General features: G+C 50.9%; 1 protein-coding gene across 1 annotated transcript; it reads right to left on the bottom strand.

Moving 5' to 3' along the window:
- Positions 1-4316: 4316 nt before the first annotated feature.
- RNF222 (ring finger protein 222) lies at positions 4317-4958 on the bottom strand. The gene has a single exon (XM_026521226.3). The coding sequence runs from the start codon at positions 4935-4937 to the stop codon at positions 4317-4319; it is 621 nt and encodes a 206-aa protein (XP_026377011.1). The 5' UTR covers positions 4938-4958.
- Positions 4959-21815: the final 16857 nt, after the last annotated feature.

Raw genomic sequence — 21815 nt, 5'->3', positions numbered from 1 at the left:
TGGCTCCGCCCTGCGTGACCCTCGGGCCACCCAGCCTGGCTGCTCCATCTCTCTTCCTTACGTGCCTCTTACGTGGTTTGAAAAAGGTCCTTTTAAACAGACCCTTTGGGGTTGTTTCGAGGCTGGTCTTTGTGAAGCCCTAAGACAAACCGACTATCCACATTCCACACCCGAGTCCCTCGGACTCAACTTTTTTCCCAGACGCCAAACCATCCCATTTATTCCTTCCTTCCTTCCTGCTTGCCTGCCTTCGCGCGGGCATTCTTCAACTATTTCTCCGACTCTTACCCTTTACCAAATCCTAAGCCAGGCACTGAGATACGAAGATCAGTAGGATCTGGCCTCCCCTCAAGGAGCACAGTGTCTGTAAGGAAGAAATGGCCCTCTGAACAGACAGGTGTAACAAAGTGTCCCTGGGAAGGTGATGGGATGGGTCATTCTGACTGAGGTGGCGCGTGGGGAAATCTTCACAGGTAATCCTTGAACTGTTTCTGGAAAGCCAGGGAGGCGTTTTCCAGGCAGAGAGAGCCCCCCAAGCAAAGGCCCAGAGGTCGGCACCAGCATGACCTGCTGATCTACAAAGAGTTTGTGCTGAGAATTAGTTTGTACCAGGAGGATGAGGCCAAGTGAGGAGGGGGCCAGGTTATTTTGTGCCACAATGGGACACCTGGGTGGGTCGCTTGGTTGGGCATCTGCCTTCGGCTCAGGTCATGATCCCAGGGTCCTTGGATCGAGTCCTGCATCGGGCTCCCCGCTCAGCAGAGAGCCTGCTTCTCCCTCTGCCTGCAGCTCCCCCTGCTTGTGCTCTCTCTCAAATAAAGAAATAAATCTTTAAAATAAAAAAAAAAAGGTTATTGTGAGAGAAGGTAGCAAAGTGTGTGTGTGTGTGTGTGTGTGTGTGTGTGTGTGTGTGTAAGGGGGATGCCCTTGGACAAGGGGAGGAAGAGATGAGCAACAGTTCATGTTTAATCCCAGGCATCCATCTCTCTGTCTGTCTGTCTATCTATCTCCTTATCTGATGGTATCTTTCTGTGGTGCCTTGACCTCAGGGGGGGTTGCTTAAAGCAAAAGCTTTTACTTGACAAAGGAAAGGAACGGTAGAGAAAAACCAAAACAAGCACATTAAATGATCAGGCCCAAAGACGTCCAGAGGAACTAAGAAACACTGAGTCAAATACTAAGCTTTTTACCTTCCTTCCTGGTGTGCCTGTTAGGCAGAAGATGTCACATCTCTAACCAGACAAACCAGCCCCACTGAGCTGGTAGCCGACACTCTCAGGCTGCAGGACAGGTAGTCGGGCAGCTCTCGAATGTTCTTGGGGCCAGAGCCTCACGGGGTAACCGGCGTATACACTGAAGATATCTTAAGCATCTAATAGCATTTTTCAATTTAATTTTTAATTATTTATTTATTTGAGAGAGAGCAAGAGAGCACAGAAGGAGAGTGAGAGGGAGAAGCAGACTCCTTGCTGAGAAGAGAGCTGGACACGGGGCTCGACCCCAGGACCCTGAGATCATGACCTGAGCCGAAGGCAGATGCCTAACCGACTGAGCCACTGAAGCGCCCCTTTAATTTAATTTTTGAATAAGTAGTATGTTTGCTTGTTTCAAAAAGTATCAGAGGGAGGGCTGCCTGGGTGGCTTAGTGGGTTAAGGGTCTGCCTTTTGCTCAGGTCATGATCCTGGGGTCCTGGGATCAAGCTCCGTGTTGGGCTCCCTGCTCAGTGGGGAGTCTGCTTCTTCCTCTCCCTCTGACCTCCCCTTGCTAGTGCTCTTGCACGTTCTCTCTCTCTCAAATGAGTTTTTTAAAAAAAAGTATCAAAAGGAAAGGGAAAATCACCTCCATCCTGTCCCATCAGTTTATCATCCCCTTGCCCAGTTCATCACTATTATTAGTTGTTTGTGTTCTCGTTCCAATTTCTTGATGCACGAATAAGCACACCAGAATGTGAATTCTTATCCCCCCCTTCCACAATGTTCCACACCACGTTTATCCCATTGGCCATTGTGTCTTGGAGACATTCTCTGGGTGTATACACAGGTCTATCTAGAGGATACGTTTCTAGGACAGGACTTGCTGGGTCAGAATAGACATTTTGATAGCTAATGTCAAATTTCCCTTCCTAGGGGTTTTACCCATATCTATCCGCACAACCTCACCTGCTTTCTCTCAGCTTTGGAAGCAGAGTACGTTTTGAATCTTTCAGCGTTTGACAGGCTAATAGGTGAAAAATGGCATAGCTGCAGAAATGTTAATTTGCATTTCTTTCACAAGCGCGACTACATGTTTGAGACCCACTTGCATTTGTCTTTTCGAGCTGTCTCTTTCATCTAATGTGAACTGTCTGGAAGGTCAGAGCTCAGAGCTTCCCACATGCATTGGCGATGTCTCTGGAATCTTTGAGAAAATAGAACCTTTATTTAAAAAATAGCCGTTTGGCATTCTTTGAAAATAAAAGAAGTGCCATCTACAAGTCACTGGCGAACAATATGAAAATGCTACAGGTATTTTGAGGTTAAAACAGACTCATTAGAGTCTTTGTAAATTTAACATTTTTAGTCCTATAATAAATATGTTTTCCACGAATCCACCTGTATCCCCCCAGATAGCACCCATGCTCTTCTCTAGTCTTGAAAAGAGCATAAAGAAACCCATAAGTTAAGTGTTTTAAATCAGCCCTCCCTGTGTCCCAAATATCCCCTGTAGGGTGGACCCCATTCCCCAGTGGTCCCCACATGGACACCACTATGGGAATTTGGGAACCAGATAAGAAGCAGGGTACTAGGGGCGCCTGGGTGGCACAGCGGTTAAGTGTCTGCCTTAGGCTCAGGGCGTGATCCCAGAGTCCTGGGATCGAGCCCCACGTCGAGCCCCACATCGGGCTCCTCCGCTGGGAGCCTGCTTCTTCCTCTCCCACTCCCCCTGCTTGTGTTCCCTCTCTCGCTGGCTGTCTCTATCTCTGTCGAATAAATAAATAAAATCTTAAAAAAAAAAAAAGCAGGGTGCTATTCTTTCCCCACAGATATCGAACTTCGCTGAGAGTTGTGTAGGTTGTGGGGAGCTTAGCTGCTGGCACGCCTGGGAGCTGGTGAGCAATAGCCTATTTGAGCGAGTAGCTGAATATTTTTGCTGTTTTTTAATCCAAAAATTAAGATTATGGGCCTAAAGGAACAGCAAATGGCTGTTGGCAAGTGACTCGCCCCACAGGCAAGACCCAGTCCGAGGCTTTTCGAGCGGCCCTCCACGCCGAGCCCCAGCACAGTCCAGGGAGGGGTCTGTGGGACCTGGGGTTCAGCATTTGTGGAGACAGTGGCGTCCCTGACAAGTGCGGCTGTTTTCTTCCCCACCCATCATCGCCCAGCCCAGCTGGGAATCCGCCCCGGGGAAACTGGCCCAGCTGGTGTGGCCTCTAATGAGTGGTTGGGTCATGAGGAGGAGGACCTGGGCTGGGAGGGAGGCGGGAGCCCCCAGGGGTTAATTGTGCCCACATACTTCTCTGCTGACTCAAGTCTCGGCCATCAGGCTCCCCCTGCATGCCCTGCCTGCCCGTCCATCCTTGAGAACCCCAGGACTCAAACTCTGGATCATTCCTTGGGCCTTGGGGAGACCTCCGGCTCTGTCTGTGGGTCACTTTGCTAGCCTCAGCCCCTGTTCCCCAGGATCAGCCTTTTCTGTTACGTCCCCCAGAGATCCTGGGCCACAGCCTCTGAGATCAGCTGCTCCCCCAGCGAAGACCTTCCAGGCGGGTGACTCGGGGGTGTGAAGGCATACACCTGCCCAGCTGTGAGGGTCATGGATGGTTGCTGAGATCATGGGAAGGGTGCTTTTGGACCCTGAGCCACCCGTTCTATTGGCTCCTGAGAGCAAGCTAGAGAAGCCTGGGTGGGAATTCTGACCTGGACGAGTCCTGCCGTGGGGCCCCCCTCCAGCCACGACGGAGCCCCACCTGCCTTCAGGTAGCTCACCTGGCAGACAGGGATGGCGCCTCGCGGCTGGTGACCCCACAGGAAGAGGGGACCACCCATCTTCCCACCTTGCTCAGTGCCAGCCTGGAAGAAGGCGCAGCATCTGCAAAGGGGCTGGCACAGCTGTTGCTTCCGGGGAGGGGAGGGCACCCCATTTTCCACCCTGGCCTGGAACGTGGAGTTGGGGTCTGGGCCCCGAGCTCGGCTCCAGCCGTGAGATCATCAGCCCCCCAGCCTCCCCCACGGACAGGGCGGGGGCGGAGCGGGAGGAGACGACGCGCGGTCCAGGCTGCCCGCCCCCGCCGGCCTCACCCCTCCCAGCCCTCCCCCACCCAGCTCAGCGGCGGTGCTCACGCCTGCTTCCTCACCAGCAGCACCCAGGGCAAGATGGCGGCCACCACGGCCACCACGGCGACCAGGGTGATGAGCAGCAGGGCCCGCGAGCGGCAGCAGAAGGCCCGGCCCGCGCTGGGGGCCGGCGAGGCCTCGGACAGCTCGGCCAGGCTGCGGCGCGGCAGCACGCTGTCCTGCTCCCCCAGGGGCATCCCGTGGCGGCTGATGACGAAGATCTGCGGCTCCCGGGCCAGGCCGGGCGGCGGGTCCAGGGGGAGCGGGGCGCCCTGGCCCGCAGCCGGCCTCCACGCCTGCTGGGCGGCGGCCAGGGGGTTCGCGTGGCCCAGGGCGTCGGGCAGGCCGGCGGGCACCGCCAGGGTCTGCGAGCTGCGGTCCAGCACCGAGGGCCAGCGGGAGCTCTTCTTGCTGAGGAAGGTGACGTAGCGGCAGACGGGGCAGACGATGGTCCTCTGCACCTGGCCGTCCACGCGCGTGGACAGCAGGTACTTGACCAGGCAGTCGTGGCAGAACACGTGGCCGCAGCTCAGCGTGCGGCTGGCGCCCTCCAGGTCGCGGAACTTCTCGTAGCACACGGGGCACTCGCTGCCCGAGCTGTCCTTGCTCTCGCCTTCCGACATGGCCACGCTGCGAAGGCAGGGCCTGAGCTGCGGGAGGGGAGGGCCGTGAGCCGCCGGGCCTTTCCCTCCTTCCCTACGCCCTCCCACACCTGCTGTCGGCTGCTTCCCTCTTTCTTTTCCACCTCTGCGGCTCCTCCCTGGGCGCCTCCCTGACTTGTATGAAGACCAGGACCTAGGGCCCAGGCCCCTTAGGAGGGGATGAGGGGAAACTTCTGGAAGGGGGATTGGGAGACCGATAAGGAGAAACCCCTGCCCCGCGAGACTCTGGTTAGAAGTGCATGGAATGTGCTGGAGGTGTAGCCTCCCTGATACCTCAACCTCAACCATGCCATGCACACGGGGTGAGGTCACCACTTCACCTCTTCCTCCTTTGACACCGGAAGTGAAGGCAGGAGGACCCAGCCGTGCCCGCCAACCCCCCATCCCCCCCATCAGCTAAGCAGAAGCTCCCCCAGACTCAGCCTGGTCTCCAGTGTGCGTCTCTACCCAGAGTGGTCGTCTTCCAGAAGATCATCCTGCTGCTCAGGAATTGGCTGATGCATTGGATCGGATCCAGCCATTGGATTGCATTCCTCTGTGCTAAGCGAGGCCATAAAGCAATGACTGTTTTGAAAATAAAGCTCGGAACTTACACATCCAAATGCCTGCTGGCCCTCTGTGTCCTCACGGCCAGGAGCTGTGGGCTCGTACCTCCAGCTGCCACAGCTCACTCATTCTTCAGATTCTTACTGGGCTGCCTAAGGCAGTGAGAGAACCTTCTGATTAACCTTGATAAAGGCAGATTTTCATCCTTTGAAAGTATGTGTGGTAGGCTGGAAATGGCCGAAGCTGGGAGCCAAGCCTGGTGAGAAAGTCACTAGGTGAGTTTTAAACTTTATCTGAGAGCAAACGAGGGACCCCAAAGATGTTCTCAGCAAAGCCAGAGCCGTTGGATGAAGTCCACAGCTCCCCGAGATGTTGACTTTGAAGGCAGAGACCAGCTTGGGAGGTCCAAGCGTCCTCACTTAAAAGTCCCCCATATCACGACTGTGTAGCCTCAACTTCTCTGGATCAGCCTCTTTAGAAGGAACTGTGGTCACCTGTCACTGGTATTTTCTTCCATCAAGGATGTGGACAAAATCACCTGAACACAGGTAGAACTCTGTGCCAGCCCCCAGACCTGAGCAATGACCTAATGGGAACAGGATCAGTTACTAGAAAAGACTATAGTTTCTCAAATCATACATCTTTTGGGACCTCTCTCCTCTCTTGGCTTGGCTCTAAAAGCATTTTGCCAAGTTGAAAATGTCCCATAAGGAATAAGGAGCAAAAATATGGAAAGATGGGCATAGGGGTCCTGGGACCCTAGAGTCAGTACAAAAACCTTTTCAAGCTTTGGTCTCTGGGTGATTGATGTGGCCCCCCAGGCTGGCGGTGAGGGTTTCCAGTGTTGAGACTCTGGAACTGAGTTCAAATCCTTGATAACACCCATTATTGTCTGTATAACCTCAGGCGAATTGTTTAACCTGAGCCTGTTCCCCATCTGTAAGACGGGGTTGATAATACTGTCTTCCTCTCAGAGTTATTCAGAGTATTTTAAAAAAGATTTTATTTATTTATTTGAGAGAGACAGCGAGCACGAGCAAGGGGAGTAGCAGAGGGAGAGGGACAAGCAGACTCCCCGCTGAGCAGGGAGCCCAACACAGGTGGAGGGGGGAGGGTCTATCCAAGGACCTGGAGATCATGACCTGATCCAAAGGCAGATGCTTAACCGACGGAACCACCCAGGTGCCCCTGGAGTTGGTCAGAGCGTTAAGCGAGCTAGTGTGAGTGAAGAGTCTGGCACACGGTATGTGCTTGACAAATGGTAGATGTCATTGTTAAGGCCAGCTGAATCCTCTCCCCTCCTACCTTCCACTTCCTCTCCCTCCCTCTCCTTCCCAATTGTTCTTTATTATGCAGATGACTAAAAAAAAATAACACACACCCCTGGCAGAGGGCAGCTCCCCTCAAATTAGAATAACAGTACAAGATGATGAAGATCTGTGGCTCCTGGGGCAGACTGGGCAACAGGTCCAAGGAGAGATTAGGTAAGTGATGGGCAATAGATAACAATTAAGATGGTGTTTCCAATGCTTCTGTCATTTCTGTTTCATAACACACCTGCCGATGTGTAAACTAAACTGGGATTTTCTCAAGGATGACCATGATTCTCTTAAGCCACCTGCTAACATGTCCCCCTACATTTCACAGTGCCCCACAGGCATATGGCAGCAATTCCATCCATCCATCCATCCATCCATCCATCCATCCATCCATCCATCCGTCTATCCATCCATCCATTCATCCATCCATCCATCCATCCATCCACCCATCCACCCATTCATCCATCCATCCATCCATCCATCCATCCATCCATCCATCCGTCCATCCATCCGTCCGTCCATTCGTCCATCCATCTATCCATCCATCCATCCATCCATCCATCCATCCATCCATCCATCTATCCATCCATCCATCCATCCATCCATCCATCCATCCACCCATCCGTCCACCCAATTATTCAACAAATAATTATTGAGCTCCGGCTGTGTTCTAGCTACTGAACTTTGGCATTGGAGATAAGCAGGATCAGGAAGGTCCTTCATGAAACTTAAGAGCCTAAGAGACATGCATAGCTGTTTTTGAAAAAGACTTTTTTTTAAAGGAGGAATGATGATTACTAGCTGAAGTTATTTGGGTAACTGAGAAGTAGGTATCAAGGTAGGCAAGAGAATGAAAGCAGATAGTTAAGAGAATGCTAGGAGAAGGAAGGACTTTTGAGGTCATTTAGTTAAATCTAGTTTTATAGGGGAGAAGACCCACCCAGGTCCAGAGAAGGGGAAATGAGTTGGTGGAGGTCATCCGGGAAGGTGACAGAGAGGGAGATGGCAGAGAGAGAGAGGGAGGGAGGGAGGAGATTCCGCAGATGACACAGAGACATTAGCTGAGTTGTGAGTAGCTATTTAGCTGAGTCAGGAAGCACCATCCTCCTTGGGATGAGCAGGGGAGGGGGGAGGAGAGCCTCTAATTTTCATGGGAGTTTGAGGAAAAGTAAAAGGGATCCAGGCATGCAGAAGACATCCCAGGTCCCCACTGGTGGCCTCCCTGGGCAATCCTTTCTTCTTCCTGGGCTTCAGGGGAGGCACGTCACTCATACCTGGACAGTGCCGCCCTCCCCCACCTTCTACTCACCTTCCTTTCTCACCTCCCTTTCTCACCTCCCTTTCTCAGTCATTCCCTGCCCTCTCCCTCTGTGTGTCCGCCCATTTCTCTTGATTCCATTTCATTCTCGGTCCTTGGGTTCTCCTCATGGGCCTGCCTCTGTCTGGAGTGCTAGGACCGGGGTGAGGGCAGCAGAGGAAATGCAAGGAACGTGCTCTGCCTTGGGCGCACTCGAGCTCAATTACAACGTGAGACTTGACGTGCTGAAAGGCATCCCCACTGGTGCTTTAGGAACCTGTGGGAGAGGAGGCCTGGAAAGTCTTCCTAGGTGAGGTGGGACCCGTGTCGGGCTAATAATAAATAATTATAACAGCGGCCATTTATTGAACACTAATTATGTGCTTGGCCTGGTGCATCCCTTCCTCATGCAATCCTGACAACAACTCGGGGAGGTAGACATTATCCCCATTTTACAGATGAGGGAACTGAGGCTCAGGGCTTAAGTAACTTGTTCAAAGTCACTCGGCTGGCACAGGGAGACCCAGGGTGCTGGGGACCGCCGTCTCTAGTGAGGGTTTGCATGTGCCTCCATAGACGGCAGTCCAGACCTTGGTCAAAGGAGAGCAGGATGATGGGATAGGAGACCCCAGCCCTATGCCTGTGCAGAAACACTGATGTAGGAAACATCCACGGGTGAAAATACCTTGTGGGAGCTCCAGAATCCAGCAGGATGTGTAAATATGTATAGCTTACCTCGTACAGTGGTTTAAAAAAAAAAAAAAAGGAATACCTGAAACTCGTTCCATCTTGGTTAAGTCCCTCCTCAGAGTGACTCTAAGACTCTGAGCAGGGGTGTCACTCCAGCCACCTGTGAAGCAGGGGAGGACCAGGCTGGCCCAAGGGGGGGCTGACTCATGAAGCCCCAGTGCCCTGGTTCACCCAGCCCACCGTGGGGACTGGTTGGGGGGTATCATCAGCCCAGGCGATTCCCGCCTTCCCGCCTCCCCACCTTGGGACAGCGAGCCCTGCGAGGCAGAGAGACACTTCTAGGCAGCTGGGCTTCCCTCCTGGGTTCCCCAAGCAAGGCCCTAGAGCTTCAGCTGTGACCACTCCCCTAGACAGCACACACACACACTCCCACACCCCTGTCCCACTCCGGTTTCAGTGCAGAACCTTGCCAGGCTCTGGCTGGATCCTGCTCCCTCCCCGCCCCCCGCCAGGCCCCCAGACTCACTTTGGCCGGGACCAGGGAGAGCAGCATTCACCTCTCCGCCCCGTCCTCCGGAGCAGATCTGAGCCACCCACAGGTGCTGGGCAGACAGCACGTCTTCCTGCTGCTGTCACCGTGACAGCCGCCGCTGAGGCATTTCCTAATGACTGAGCTGGTCGGGAGGACAACGCAGGGAAGTGAATGTCGCCCAACCCGTTTGAGGCCAGGAGGCTCTTGGCGTTGCCCAGGGGTTTGGCAGCTGCTGGAGTCAGGTGATCTTGACGGGGATGCTCGGAGGGGAGCCCCCCGTCTGAGGGGGAGCCCAGGGATGGGTCTCCCAATGGAGGCGGTGACCCAGGACCCCTCTGACTGAGACTCCCCACAGGGGGGTCTCCCCAGTCCAACAATAAGAAATTTATCCTCACGGTTCTTCACCCTCTGGGACCCATTTCAGTGATCCTTCCCGTGACATGCACAGGGTGGAGGGGGTCACATCAGCCTCAACGAGGCTACGACACCCAACGTCGTATACAAATATTTGGGTGATGTGTTCATATGCATTTGCCATTCACTGAACACTCAAAGGGGCTCAGAGCTCCCAAAGACCAAACACCATGGGGACAAAGAATGAGGCAGAGTAAAACCAACGAATTGGAAACACAAACCTGCCTGGAAAGAAATCCCCGACGTCATGGGAAATAGGGGTAAGTTCCCAAACAGTCTGTAAAATATGATTCTATTTATGGAGGTTATATAATTTTTTTATAGAGAAAAATCTGGAATAAGATACATCAAACTTGGTAGTAGTTATCTCTGGAGGGACTTTCTAACTTACATGTTTCTGTGATATTTGAATTCTTTTTTTTTTTTAAAGATTTTATTTATTTATTTGACAGAGAGAGAGCCAGCGAGAGAGGGAACACAAGCAGGGGGAGTGGGAGAAGAAGAAGCAGGCTCCCAGTGGAGGAGCCTGATGTGGGGCTCGATCCCGTAACGCTGGGATCACGCCCTGAGCCAAAGGCAGACACTTAACGACTGAGCCACCCAGGCGCCCCTGTGATATTTGAATTCTCACCCTGGATGTGTGCTTTTTTCTTTTTTCTTTTAAGATTTTATTTATGTATTTGAGAGAGAGAGAGAGCACACAAGTGGGGGAAGGGGCAGAGGGAGAAGGAGAAGCACACTCCCCGATAAGCAGGGAGCCCGATGTGGGACTCGATCCCAGGACCCTGGGATCATGACCTGAGCCGAAGGCAGATGCTTAACCGACTGAGCTACCCAGGCGCCCCTTTGTGCTTCTTTTGTGATCAGAAAAAAATCAAGAATAAGGCAGGAACAAAGAGGGGGGAGGCAGGGGGACAAAGGGAAACCATTTGAGGGATTCCCTCCCAGTTTTCTCAGGACTAGAGGGTCAGTCCTCAAGAAGTTAGCTTTCTTCTTACAAAAAAAAAGGGGGGGGGGCGCCTGGGTGGCACAGCGGTTAAGCGTCTGCCTTTGGCTCAGGGCGTGATCCCGGCGTTATGGGATCAAGCCCCACATCAGGCTCCTCCGCTATGAGCCTGCTTCTTCCTCTCCCACTCCCCCCACTTGAGTTCCCTCTCTTGCTGGCTGTCTCTATCTCTGTCAAATAAATAAATAAATAAAATCTTTTTTTTTTTTTTTTTTAAAGAGCTTCCTGGACCCAAGGCACAGTCAGGAATGAGGGTGACTCAGTAGGATGCCCCAGGACGGCCCCTCCTTGACCTGTCCCATCATGGCTTGTCCCATCACGGTCACCCTGAGGCTGGCTGGGGAGGGCAGTCAAGGTGGTGCACCCGGCCACCTCACCCAGGGACACGGACATGGTTGAGTGCCAACTGTCATGACAGTCTCTCGTGTTCTTTCCCCAGGAGCTGAAGAGGAGGAGTTCCAGGCAGTCCCAGATTGAGCAAATGGAAATGCAGACTGCCTGGTAGGAAACTTGTATTTCAGATAAATAACAAATACTTCTTCAAGTATAAGTATGCTCAGTCCAGTGTTTGGGACCTTTACTTACACTAAAAAATGATTCATTCTTTATCTAAGACTCAGATTTCACTGGGCATTCTATATAGTTCATTCTGCAACTCCGGTCTCAGAGGTCTCCCCAGATTTCTCTCTTTCCATCAGCAATTCAAGGGGCCATTCCGTAGCTGGGCTTATGACTCTGCCTAGGCCTTTTGGGGGTTCTTGAAACAGAGATTCAAATACTCATCCTCCATGCCCTGGGTGTCCCTGGGGCAGGGGACTGATCCGGGCTGGGCTGTCTTTAGACTAATGCGATGTGACCCTGGGGTAACGTTTGGTTCCCGAGGCCCCCAAATCTCTCCGACCAGCCCTGCCATGAAGCTTGACTTTGCAGATTACTTTGCATGTGTAGATATTTATGACCATAGCCTGTCATGGTTTTGTTTCACAGGAAGACATCAACTTTAAAAATTATATATACATATGTGTGCATAAATATATGTGTGCACATGCACACACACGTACACACACACACACACACACACAAACGAGAGTAAACATATCAGCCGGAGAAACCTTAGCTTTACTTGATCAGGTTGGCTCTAGCCATCTTGCCCCTGAGAGAGTGGGACATAGGGCTGTTGGGGTTTGACAGGCAGAGGGGAATTAGCCATCAGGAAAGGTTGAGATCACAGGTGTAGGAGCCCGAAGTATCTACACTATAGGACTGGGTAGTAGGGAGCTCTGGGAACTGAAGACCGCTCACTGCACGAGCTCTGTGTTTATATAAAGAGAATGCACCATGTACCTTTGGTTAAGTTACTTAATCCCTTGGTGCCTCAGTTGCTTCATCTGAAAAATGGGGATAATATTACCTACTCTATAGAACTGTGGCGATTAAATGAATGGGTGCAAATAATGTGCCTGGAACCACGCCTCTTACACGTTAAGGGCTCCATCAGCATCCCCTCCCACTATCATCGTTGTGATCATCGTAGCAAAAAGAGAAGGCCAAAAAAAAAAAAAAAAAAAAAAGAGAGAGAAGGCTAAAGAGGGATAAGAGGACTTGAATACCTCCTACTTCAAGGGGCCTGGCCAATCTGGCCCTGCCAATCTCGCCAACCCAATTTATAGTGTCCTGTCCTTCTCAGCAGAGAGGACGAATGGAGGCTGAAGGGTGGAAGGCTAGTTTTCAGCTCAGGAAGGGATGGGACCAGTGGCCCTGCTCTGATCAGGCCATATTGGAGAGTTGTGTTTAGTTCTGGGGACACACTGGGGATGGTGTTGCTGAGGGACTGAAGGGTGTTCTGGGAAAGAGCCCAGCTGGATTGCGGATGGGTCTGGAGATCATTGTGGCCCCATAAGACCTTCCTTGGAGGGACCTCTCTGAGGGTAGGGAGCTTCCAGACATGGGAGAATCCCGGCTGAGGCCGGCTGACTTGCCGAACGACTGTAGGGATAGTTCGTGTGCGAGATGAATGGCTGGACCAGGACAGAAGTTCTCCAGGAGCAGAATCCCCTGGGGGGACTGATTAAACATACAGATTCCGAGGCCCTGCCTGGGACATAGCAGGTCTTGGGAGGGGCCTAGGAAACTATAGTCTATATTAATTTTTTAATTGGATGGATAAATGAGTGGATAGGTAGAATGTAAGGATAGCGCTTGCTAAACGGTGGTATCTAAGTATCGCATGTATGGGCTCTCTGTGAAATTCTTTGCACTTTGCCGTATGTTTGGAAATTATCATGATAAGTGCAGGAAAAACTATTTCATTTCTTGAATAAGTCATACGTTCAGATGATTTAAAAAATGTGGGGGTGGCGCCTGGGTGGCACAGTGGTTAAGCGCCTGCCTTCGGCTCAGGGCGTGATCCCAGCGTTGCGGGATCGAGCCCCGCATCAGGCTCTTCCGCTATGAGCCTGCTTCTTCCTCTCCCACTCGCCCTGCTTGTGTTCCCTCTCTCGCTGGCTGTCTCTATCTCTATCGAATAAATAAATAAAATCTTTAAAAAAAAATGTGGGGGGCCTGTGTGGCTCAGTTGGTTAAAGCATCCAACTCTTGGTTTCAGCTCAGGTCATGGTCTCATGGGTTGTGGGATCGAGCCCCGAGTCAGGCTCCATGCTCAGTGGGGAGTCTGCTTGCAGATGCTCTCCCTCTGCCCCTCCCCCCTAAAAATGAATAAATAAGACTTAAAAAACGAAAGAGTGTAGGGGCACCTGGGTGGCTCAGTTGGTTAAGTGTCCCACTCTTGGTTTCGGCTCAGGTAGTGATCTCATGGGTCGTGGGATTGAGCCCCATGTCAGACTCTATGCTCAGCAGGGTGTCTGCTTGAGGATTTTCTCCCTTCTCTCCTTCCCCCCACTTGCTTGCACTCTCTTGCACTCACTCTGTCTCTGTTTCTCTAGAATAAATAAATAAATCTTAAAAAAATTTTTTTTAAAAGAAGGTTTAAAACCCTTTAAAAAAAAGAAGGGTTAAAAGTCCTACAGTAGAGATTTCCTCCCCTCCTTTTTCCTTCCCTGTCTGCCCATTTTCTGTGTATCCTGAAAGGTAACCACTAACTCATACACATTAGAGTAGCTATTACAAAAAATAAAACAAAATAAAACAGAACACCTGGAAAATAACCAGTGCTGGTGAGAATGTGGACCAATTCAAACTTTTGGCATTGCTGGTGGGAATGTAAAATGGTGCAGCCACTACGGAAAACATTGTGACATTTTCTCAAAAAATTAAATGTAGGATTACCATAGGATCCAGCAATCCCACTTGTGGGTCTATACCCAAAACCATTGAAGGCAGGGACTCAAACAGATATTTGCACACCTGTGTTTATAGTTCACAAAAGCTGAAAGATGAAAGCAACCTGTGTCCACCAGCAGGTGAGTGGAGAAACCCAACGTGGGATATACATGGAACGGAATATTACTCAGCCTTCAACAAGAAGAATATTCTGACACACACGCTCCCACTTGGGTCAATCTTGAGGACTCGATGTTGCGTGAAATAAGCCGGTCACAAAAGGACAAATACTGTAGGATTCCGTTTATATGAGGTTCCTAGAATTGCCAAATGCACAGAGACAGAAAGTAGAATGGTGTGGCCAGGGACCAGAGGAGGGGGAAGGGAGTGTCATTTCTTAATGCGTCCAGAGTTCCAGTTTGGGAAGAAGAACAATGTTCTGCAGACAGACAGTGGTGGTGGCTGCACGACGGTGGGAACGTGCTTCACGCCACTCGGAAGTGGTTAAGCTGGTCAATTTCATGTCCTATGTGTTTTACCACAGTTCTTAGAAGAGATAACCCCTGTCGTGGGGGGTGATTCTTGTATGTCCTCTTAGCTTTAGATCGACGCGAGCAAATACAGATATTGGTTCGTATTCCTTCCCCACTTTTTTTTTTTTTTTTTTGCCAAAAGACCACATTGCATGCACGCCTCTGCATTGTGCCTGTCTTACTTGAATTTACATCTTACAGCTTTCTCCACACTCATACCCGTACAGTGTGTTTTTGGACTCCAAGTTTTTAGCAACTTCCCCGAGGAATGTCTGGGACCTTCTGGCCTGGGAGATGGCTGGGGTCCTGGGCAGCTTGGAGGTGTGCTCCTTCCTCCAGGCTGGGTGGAGGAGGACCAGGAACGGAGGTGGCTTTCTCAGACAGAGGTGCTCCTCCCTCCCCATCATCCCTCTGTAGCACCCCCAGGGAAGTGGCTCTCTTGCTCCCCTGGAGAGACGCCGGGGGTCCAGCTGTAGGGATGCACCACGCTCTCTGCTCCACCTTCTCTCCACCTGCTGTGGGGACGGGGTGGGGGGTTCAAGACAAGGGCCACCCCAAGAGGATGGGGTCACTCCTGCCATTCAGAACCTTATGCTGGGGCCAACACTTTAATCAGAAAAGCAAAGGTGAGTCACCCCAAATATGGAAAGCCAAAAGGGATGGGGGGCCCCGGGGGAGACACTTGGAGCCAGAAACTGCACCCCGAAGCTGCGGAGGGTGGAGGAGGTGGGGGAGGGGAAAGAAGAAGGTGATTAAGGTGAAGGCCAACCTGTGCAAGGGCAGAGGCTCTTGGTCTTTGTAGCACTGCCATCCGTGAGAAGACACCTGACAAGGACCGTCCTCAGCTGGACATGCTCCAGGGGGCACACCTGGATCACTGCCCGGGGCCTGATCAGGGATCCCGAGGGCTGCGTTCCACGAGGAGACAGGAGGCCGTTGGACTGAATGTCTATATTCCAGCAATGGAGGCTCGCTCCGCCCTGGGTCTGGGTGAGGCTGGGGCAGGGTGGAGGATGGGGGGCAAGCTGGCTGTGGCCCTGTGCGTGCTCATGGGGGCTGCAATTAAATGATGCCCATGGGCCCAGAGGCGGGTATCTCTTTGCCTTGCTTGAGTGTGTGTGTGTGTGTGTGTGTGTGTGTGTGTGTGTGTGCAGGACCCTTGACCCTCCTCCTGCTCTGCCTCTACTCATCAGCATCTTGGTTGGCCTGAGGAATGTGGGCGGATGTGAAAGCCTAGCCAGGGAGGGCAGAAGACCCCAAAGTATGGAGCAGAGGAGCCTCTGGTGGGTGCAGCCCTGATGCAGTTGTCAGGCCCTGGCCCTGCCTCGTGCCAGCCAGCTCCGGGACCTGCTTCGGGGTTTCAGTTCACCCACACTCCTGTACATTTCCTGGGCTCACCTCCTCCCCCCAGGGCTGCCCGGGGCCTCTGAAATCTCTGTCTTCCCTGTTGCTTTCATTCCACCCCCTTGGGCTCTCCCCATTTACTACATAGCCTGGGGCTGCTGGTAGCACAGGCGAAACCTGGGGCCTTCGGACAGAAAACAAAGATGTCCCTTGTCCGGTCAAAGGCAGCCCTGCACCGGGCTTGGTAGGGGGAATAAGGGCCTCTTTGCATTCCCAGCTCCCCCCTCGGCCCTCAGCCCCCTTAGCCCAACTGTACCGTGGTACGCAGCAGTGAGCGTTTTCACAGGTCTTTGCCTATCCTTTCCTCCCTCCCTCTGAGGGCGTCCGTGGCTCCCCACTGCCCTCGGTGCAAAGCCCGCACTCAGCCAGCCCACAAGACCCTCACTGCCCTCCCCTTGGCTGTCTCACACCACGCAGCGTGGCCACGAGGTGGCTTTCAGTTCAGATCCCTTGAAGGCCGTGGGCTTTTGGGGCTCTGTGATCTTTTTCATGTTTCTTTCCTTTCTGGTGTGAATGTGTTTCTACTTCATCACCCCCTCCTCCCACCTGCATTTCTCTTAAGACCTTGAAGGTGGGGGTGCTAACTCATCTCTGTAGCCAAGGGGCCTGGTATCCTTTGAGCCCAATAAATCAACATTGGTTAAATGAATAAATCTACCCCACCAAGCCTAGCTCAAGGCTGGGGGGGGCTGGGGGCTGGGGCAGTGCGCCGGGCAAGTTTGGGAAACGCGGTTGTTTCACTTTCTGCTCCACGCTCTTTTGGAATCCGCACAAAAGTTCCCTCCTCAAAATCATAATGGGCTGAGAACCTCCCATCTGGCTGGAGTCAGGTGAATGAGCCCGTCACGCAGGCTTACTTTAGCCGATGTTTGCCAATATTGTCTTTGAAAAATCGTGGTCTCAGGCAAGTTCTACAGGAGGTGAGTCTGAGAAGGGGAGGGAAGATGGTCTGGGGATGAGGGAGGAAGGCCTCACGTGACCTAACGGTTTGTCTTCAGTGATTTTTGCCATATCACAGTGCCCCATGTACGACTGTTTACTTGATTTGTCTTGAGAAAAGAAATAGAATCACCTTCTATTTTATTTTTTTAAAGGATTTTATTTATTTATTTGACAGAGAGGGAGACAGCCAGCGAGAGAGGGAACACAGGCAGGGGGAGTGGGAGAGGAAGAAGCAGGCTCCCAGTGGAGGAGCCCGATGTGGGGCTTGATCCCAGAACTCTGGGATCACGCCCTGAGCCTAAGGCAGACACTTAACGACTGAGCCACCCAGGTGCCCCTAGAATCATGTTTTAAACTTAAATATTGACTCTCGCCTCCTAAGCACCCATACCTGTGAAATCACACTTCTGATACTCTATCCTTTTTTTTTTTTTAAAGATTTTTAAAATAATAATTTCTACACCCAGCATGGGGCTCAAACTCATGACCCCGAGATCCAGAGTCGCACAACCCACCAACTGAGCTAGCCAGGCGCCGCTAATTATACTTTTAATAGACGGCACATTTAATACCTATGGTTGAGTGAAAAAACTCACAAGGTTCTCCTTGTCTACCACCTGAAATTGTGCACACAGACCTTGACACCCTGAGATGAGACCTGGGAATGAGGGATGGTGGCCTGGGGGTGGGGGGAGACAGAGGCCTGGGATCTCAGAGCAGGAAACAGGCCACCTCAGGCCAAACCCAAGGCTGGGTTTAAATGCTTGAGAGCCCTTGGGCCCAGAAGCCACAGAAACCACAGAGTAGGATCAACTCAAAGAATCCTGAGAGAAGGAGACACCTAGCTTGGACGTGAGACTGAAACTGGAAAGGACAGGGGCGCGGGGTGCAGGGTGAGGGCGGAGGAGGAGAAGCAGGGGTGGGGCAGCGGGCGAGGCGAGCACGAAGGCTGGGAGGACTGCCCCAGCCGGCTGCGCCCCGAGCGTGCGGGGCGGTGCACCTGCCGCTCACCTGCTCTGAGAACGCCCCGCCCCCTTGCCTCTCGCGGGTGCGGAACTCACACAGCTACCGGGCGGGTCGCCGACCCCAGGTGCGCAGGCGCTCTGGGACAGGTGCGGGAAGGGCGCCTGATGAAGCGGGCCCGGAGGTCTGATCTCAGGGCCCTAAGTCGAAGAGAAACGTCTCCCCACTTCCTGGGGGCGGTGGCAAGAGAAAGAGCTCGAAAGGAGGCTTTGAGGGACGATTTACAGAGCGTTCGCTCTTTACCCCAGAACTGACAGCTGAGAGTCCTCAGGGCTTGAGACAGGTAAGGCCAGAGTGGGGGACAGAGTCGGGAGGGAAAAATTTTTATTATTTTTTCTGATTATAAAAAGAGAACCACCGTTGGGGGAAAAAATGAAGAAACTTCATAAAAGCACACACGAAGAAGAAAAACATAAGCTCTACAACCACCTCTCCAGGTAGCTCCCACAAATATTTTGGTGTTGTTCTTCCAGCCTATTTGTGTATAATAATATATTTACCATATATGGTTATGTTAAAATAATTATGTAGTATCTAATATATGATTATCATAAGATAATAAGTGGGATCGCATTGTATACTTTTAGGGCTGATTTTTTTCCGTCGTTACCTTGCGGTCCCCAATAAACAGTTTTTTTTTTTTAAGATATTATTTATTTATTTGACAGAGAGACAGCCAATGAGAGAGGGAACACAAGCAGGGGGAGTGGGAGAGGAAGAAGCAGGCTCTCAGCGGAGGAGCCTGATGTGGGGCTCGATCCCAGAACGCCGGGATCACGCCCTGAGCCGAAGGCAGACGCTTAACGACTGAGCCACCCAGGCGCCCCTTTAAACAGTTTTTTAAAGACCTCACTTTTTTTTTTTTAAGAGAGAGAGAGGGAAGGGGGTGGAGGGGCAGAGGGAGAGGGAGAGACCCTTAAGCAGACTCCGCACCCATGGTGGAGCCTGAGGCAGGACTTGAACTCACCATCCTGAGATCATGACCTGAGACAAAATCAAGAGTTGGGAGCTTAACTGACTAAGTCATCCAGGCACCCCTTGCCCTCATTTTTTAATAGGTGTAATCATTTATTTCATCTATTATCTAATAGATACCTAATCGATATCTAAGTTTTTTCAATTTCCCCCACTACAAAAAATTTCTGCAGGAAGTGTGGGTGGTTTTTTTTTTTTTTTTAAGGTTTATTTATTTGAGAGAGAGAGAGTGTGTATGCGTGAGCAGGGGTGGGGCGGAGGGAGAGGGAATGGGGAAGCAAACTCCCCAGTGATTGTAGAGCCCAATACCCGGCTCCATCCCACCACCCTAAGATCATGACCTGAGCTGAAACCAGGAGTGGTCACTCGACAGACTGAGCCACCCAGGTGCCCCAGGAAGTGTTCTTACTGCAAAATCTTGGTGTCGTTTCCTTAAAATAATTATTTGAAATGGAACTGATGAGTCAAAGTATAATATAATTTTAAATACTTGTGATAAATATTGTCAAATTTCCTTTTGTAAATGTACCAGTTTAGGCTCCCTCCAGCAGCGTACAGAATTGCCTTGTTACCCTCACTCACCTTGCCTTGCCTCCTATATCTTTACCAAAACAAGAAAAATCTTGAAATCTGCTGCCTCCCTGTGATCGCTATCCATATCCTATCTCAAGACACTATCAGTAACTTCTTTGGAACACTGCAATATAGACTCTTCATTTTCCCTCCTGCTTCCCTTCCCCTCTCTCACTTAGCCCCCCATGGTCTGTCTTCCACAGAATAGTCCGAATTCTCCTTTTTTTTTTTTTTTTAAGTTGGCTTCCTGCCCAGCATGGAGCGCCATGTGGGGCCTGAACCCACAACCCTGAGATCAAGACCTGAGCCAATATCAAGAGTCAAAAGGACATTCAACTGACTAAGCCACCTTGGGTTCCCCTCAATTATCCTTTAAAAGAAGCATACTAGTTGACTTTTGCTTCTGGTCAGGACAGGGTGGTTGTATCAGAGCAGAATTCCTTTAGAGAACAATGTAAAAATTAGATCACGTGCAAAAGCGCCCACACCCACCCACATTCACACACACTGTTGTTTTAAGGCTTCCGAAAGCTCTGTGGGCAGAGCTTAAGGAAGCAAGATCCTGGAGAGAAAGAAATCACTTTGAGGGGAGGGGCATCTTCTCTACTGCTTTTCTTAGAGAAATTCCTTAAGGAATTTTCTGGTTTGCTTGGGAGGCATGATGGCTGAGCAGAAGATGGTGGCCTAATGTCTTGGCATCATCACAGTGCTCAAAAATTGGAGTTCAGGATCTGACAAGAAAGAAGAGTGTGGTTGACACTCGGGTTTCAGTTGAGACACCTGCAGGGCTATGACCTAGGAGTAAGGACCATCCAGACATTGACCAGTCCATACAAAGCGAGAAGTCTCAATCCTGATTGGATCAAATGCTTTGACCCTACTCTAACTGCCTGAAAAAATGCCAACCAGAAACTGGTATGTCTTCTGGAAAAATAACATCATCCAGAGCCTTTGCAATTTTTCATGCTACCCAGCAGCCAGCATTTAACAGATAAACTAGAAGACAAGACTATATAAAGAAAAACCGTGAGAAAAAAAAAATGATAGAAGCAGACCCCAAAGAAGAAAAAGACATTAGTACTATTGTGCATGGACTCTGATGCATTCAAGAAAGTAGAAGGTTAACTAGAAATATTTTTAAAAAGTTTTAGGGATGCCTGGGTGGCTCAGTCAGTTAAGAGTTTGCTTTCGGCTCGGGTCATGGTCCCAGGGGTCCTGAGATTGAGCCCCACATCAGGCTCCTTGCTCGGTGGGGAGCCTGCTTCTCCCTCTGCCTGCTGCTTCTCCAGCTTGTGCGCACGCGTGCTCTCTCTCTCACAAATAAATAAATAAATAGATAGATAGATAAATAAATAAATAAATATCTTTAAACATTTTTAAAAAGATTTTGAGATTGATTGATTGATTGATTGGCAGAGGGAGAGAGAGAATCCCAAGCAGTCTCCATGCTCAGTGCAGTGCCCGACGTGGGGCCCAATCTCACGATCCTGAGACTGTGACCTGAGCCAAGATCAAGAGGCAGACACTCAATCGACTGAACCACTCAGGCGCCCCTAATTTTTTTTTTTTTGAGTATAGTTGACACACAATGCTTCATAAATTTCAGGGGTACCACATAATGACTCAACTTCTCTATAGGTTACGCTACTCACCACTGCTGTAGGTACCACCTGTCACTGTAGAACGCTATTGCAATGTCATTGACTCTATATTCCCTATGCTATGCTTTTTATTCCTATGACTTATTCACTCCATAATGGGAAGCCTGGCCCTCCCATTCCCTTCACCCATTTTGCCCATCCCCCTACTCCTAGAAACAATTTTTAAAGAGAACTGAATGGAAATTCTTTTTTTTTTTTTAAAGATTTTATTTATTTATTTGACAGATAGAGACAGCCAGTGAGAGAGGGAACACAGGCAGGGGGAGTGGGAGAGGAAGAAGCAGGCTCATAGCGGAGGAGCCTGACATGGGGCTCGATCCCACAACGCCGGGATCACGCCCTGGGCCAAAGGCAGACACTTAACCGCTGTGCCACCCAGGCGCCCCTGAATGGAAATTCTAAAACTGAAAAATACAATTACTGAAATTAAAAAAAACCCCAAACTATAGATGGGTTTAACAGTGGGTTAGAAACAATGGAAGAGAGGTTTAGTAAACTGAAAGATAAGTCAGGAGAAAATAGACAATCTGAACCATGACACGGGGAAAAAAAAGATGGTAAGTAAGAAAAGAGCATCAGAAGATATGGAGTGTGGTGTGAAGGTCTAAATACATTTAACTGGAGTCATTCAAGTAAAAGAGAGAG

This window comes from Ursus arctos, unplaced genomic scaffold, assembly GCF_023065955.2.
Source record: "Ursus arctos isolate Adak ecotype North America unplaced genomic scaffold, UrsArc2.0 scaffold_14, whole genome shotgun sequence".
NCBI lineage: Eukaryota > Metazoa > Chordata > Mammalia > Carnivora > Ursidae > Ursus > Ursus arctos.
This window is presented reverse-complemented; position numbering and strand designations above follow the sequence as displayed.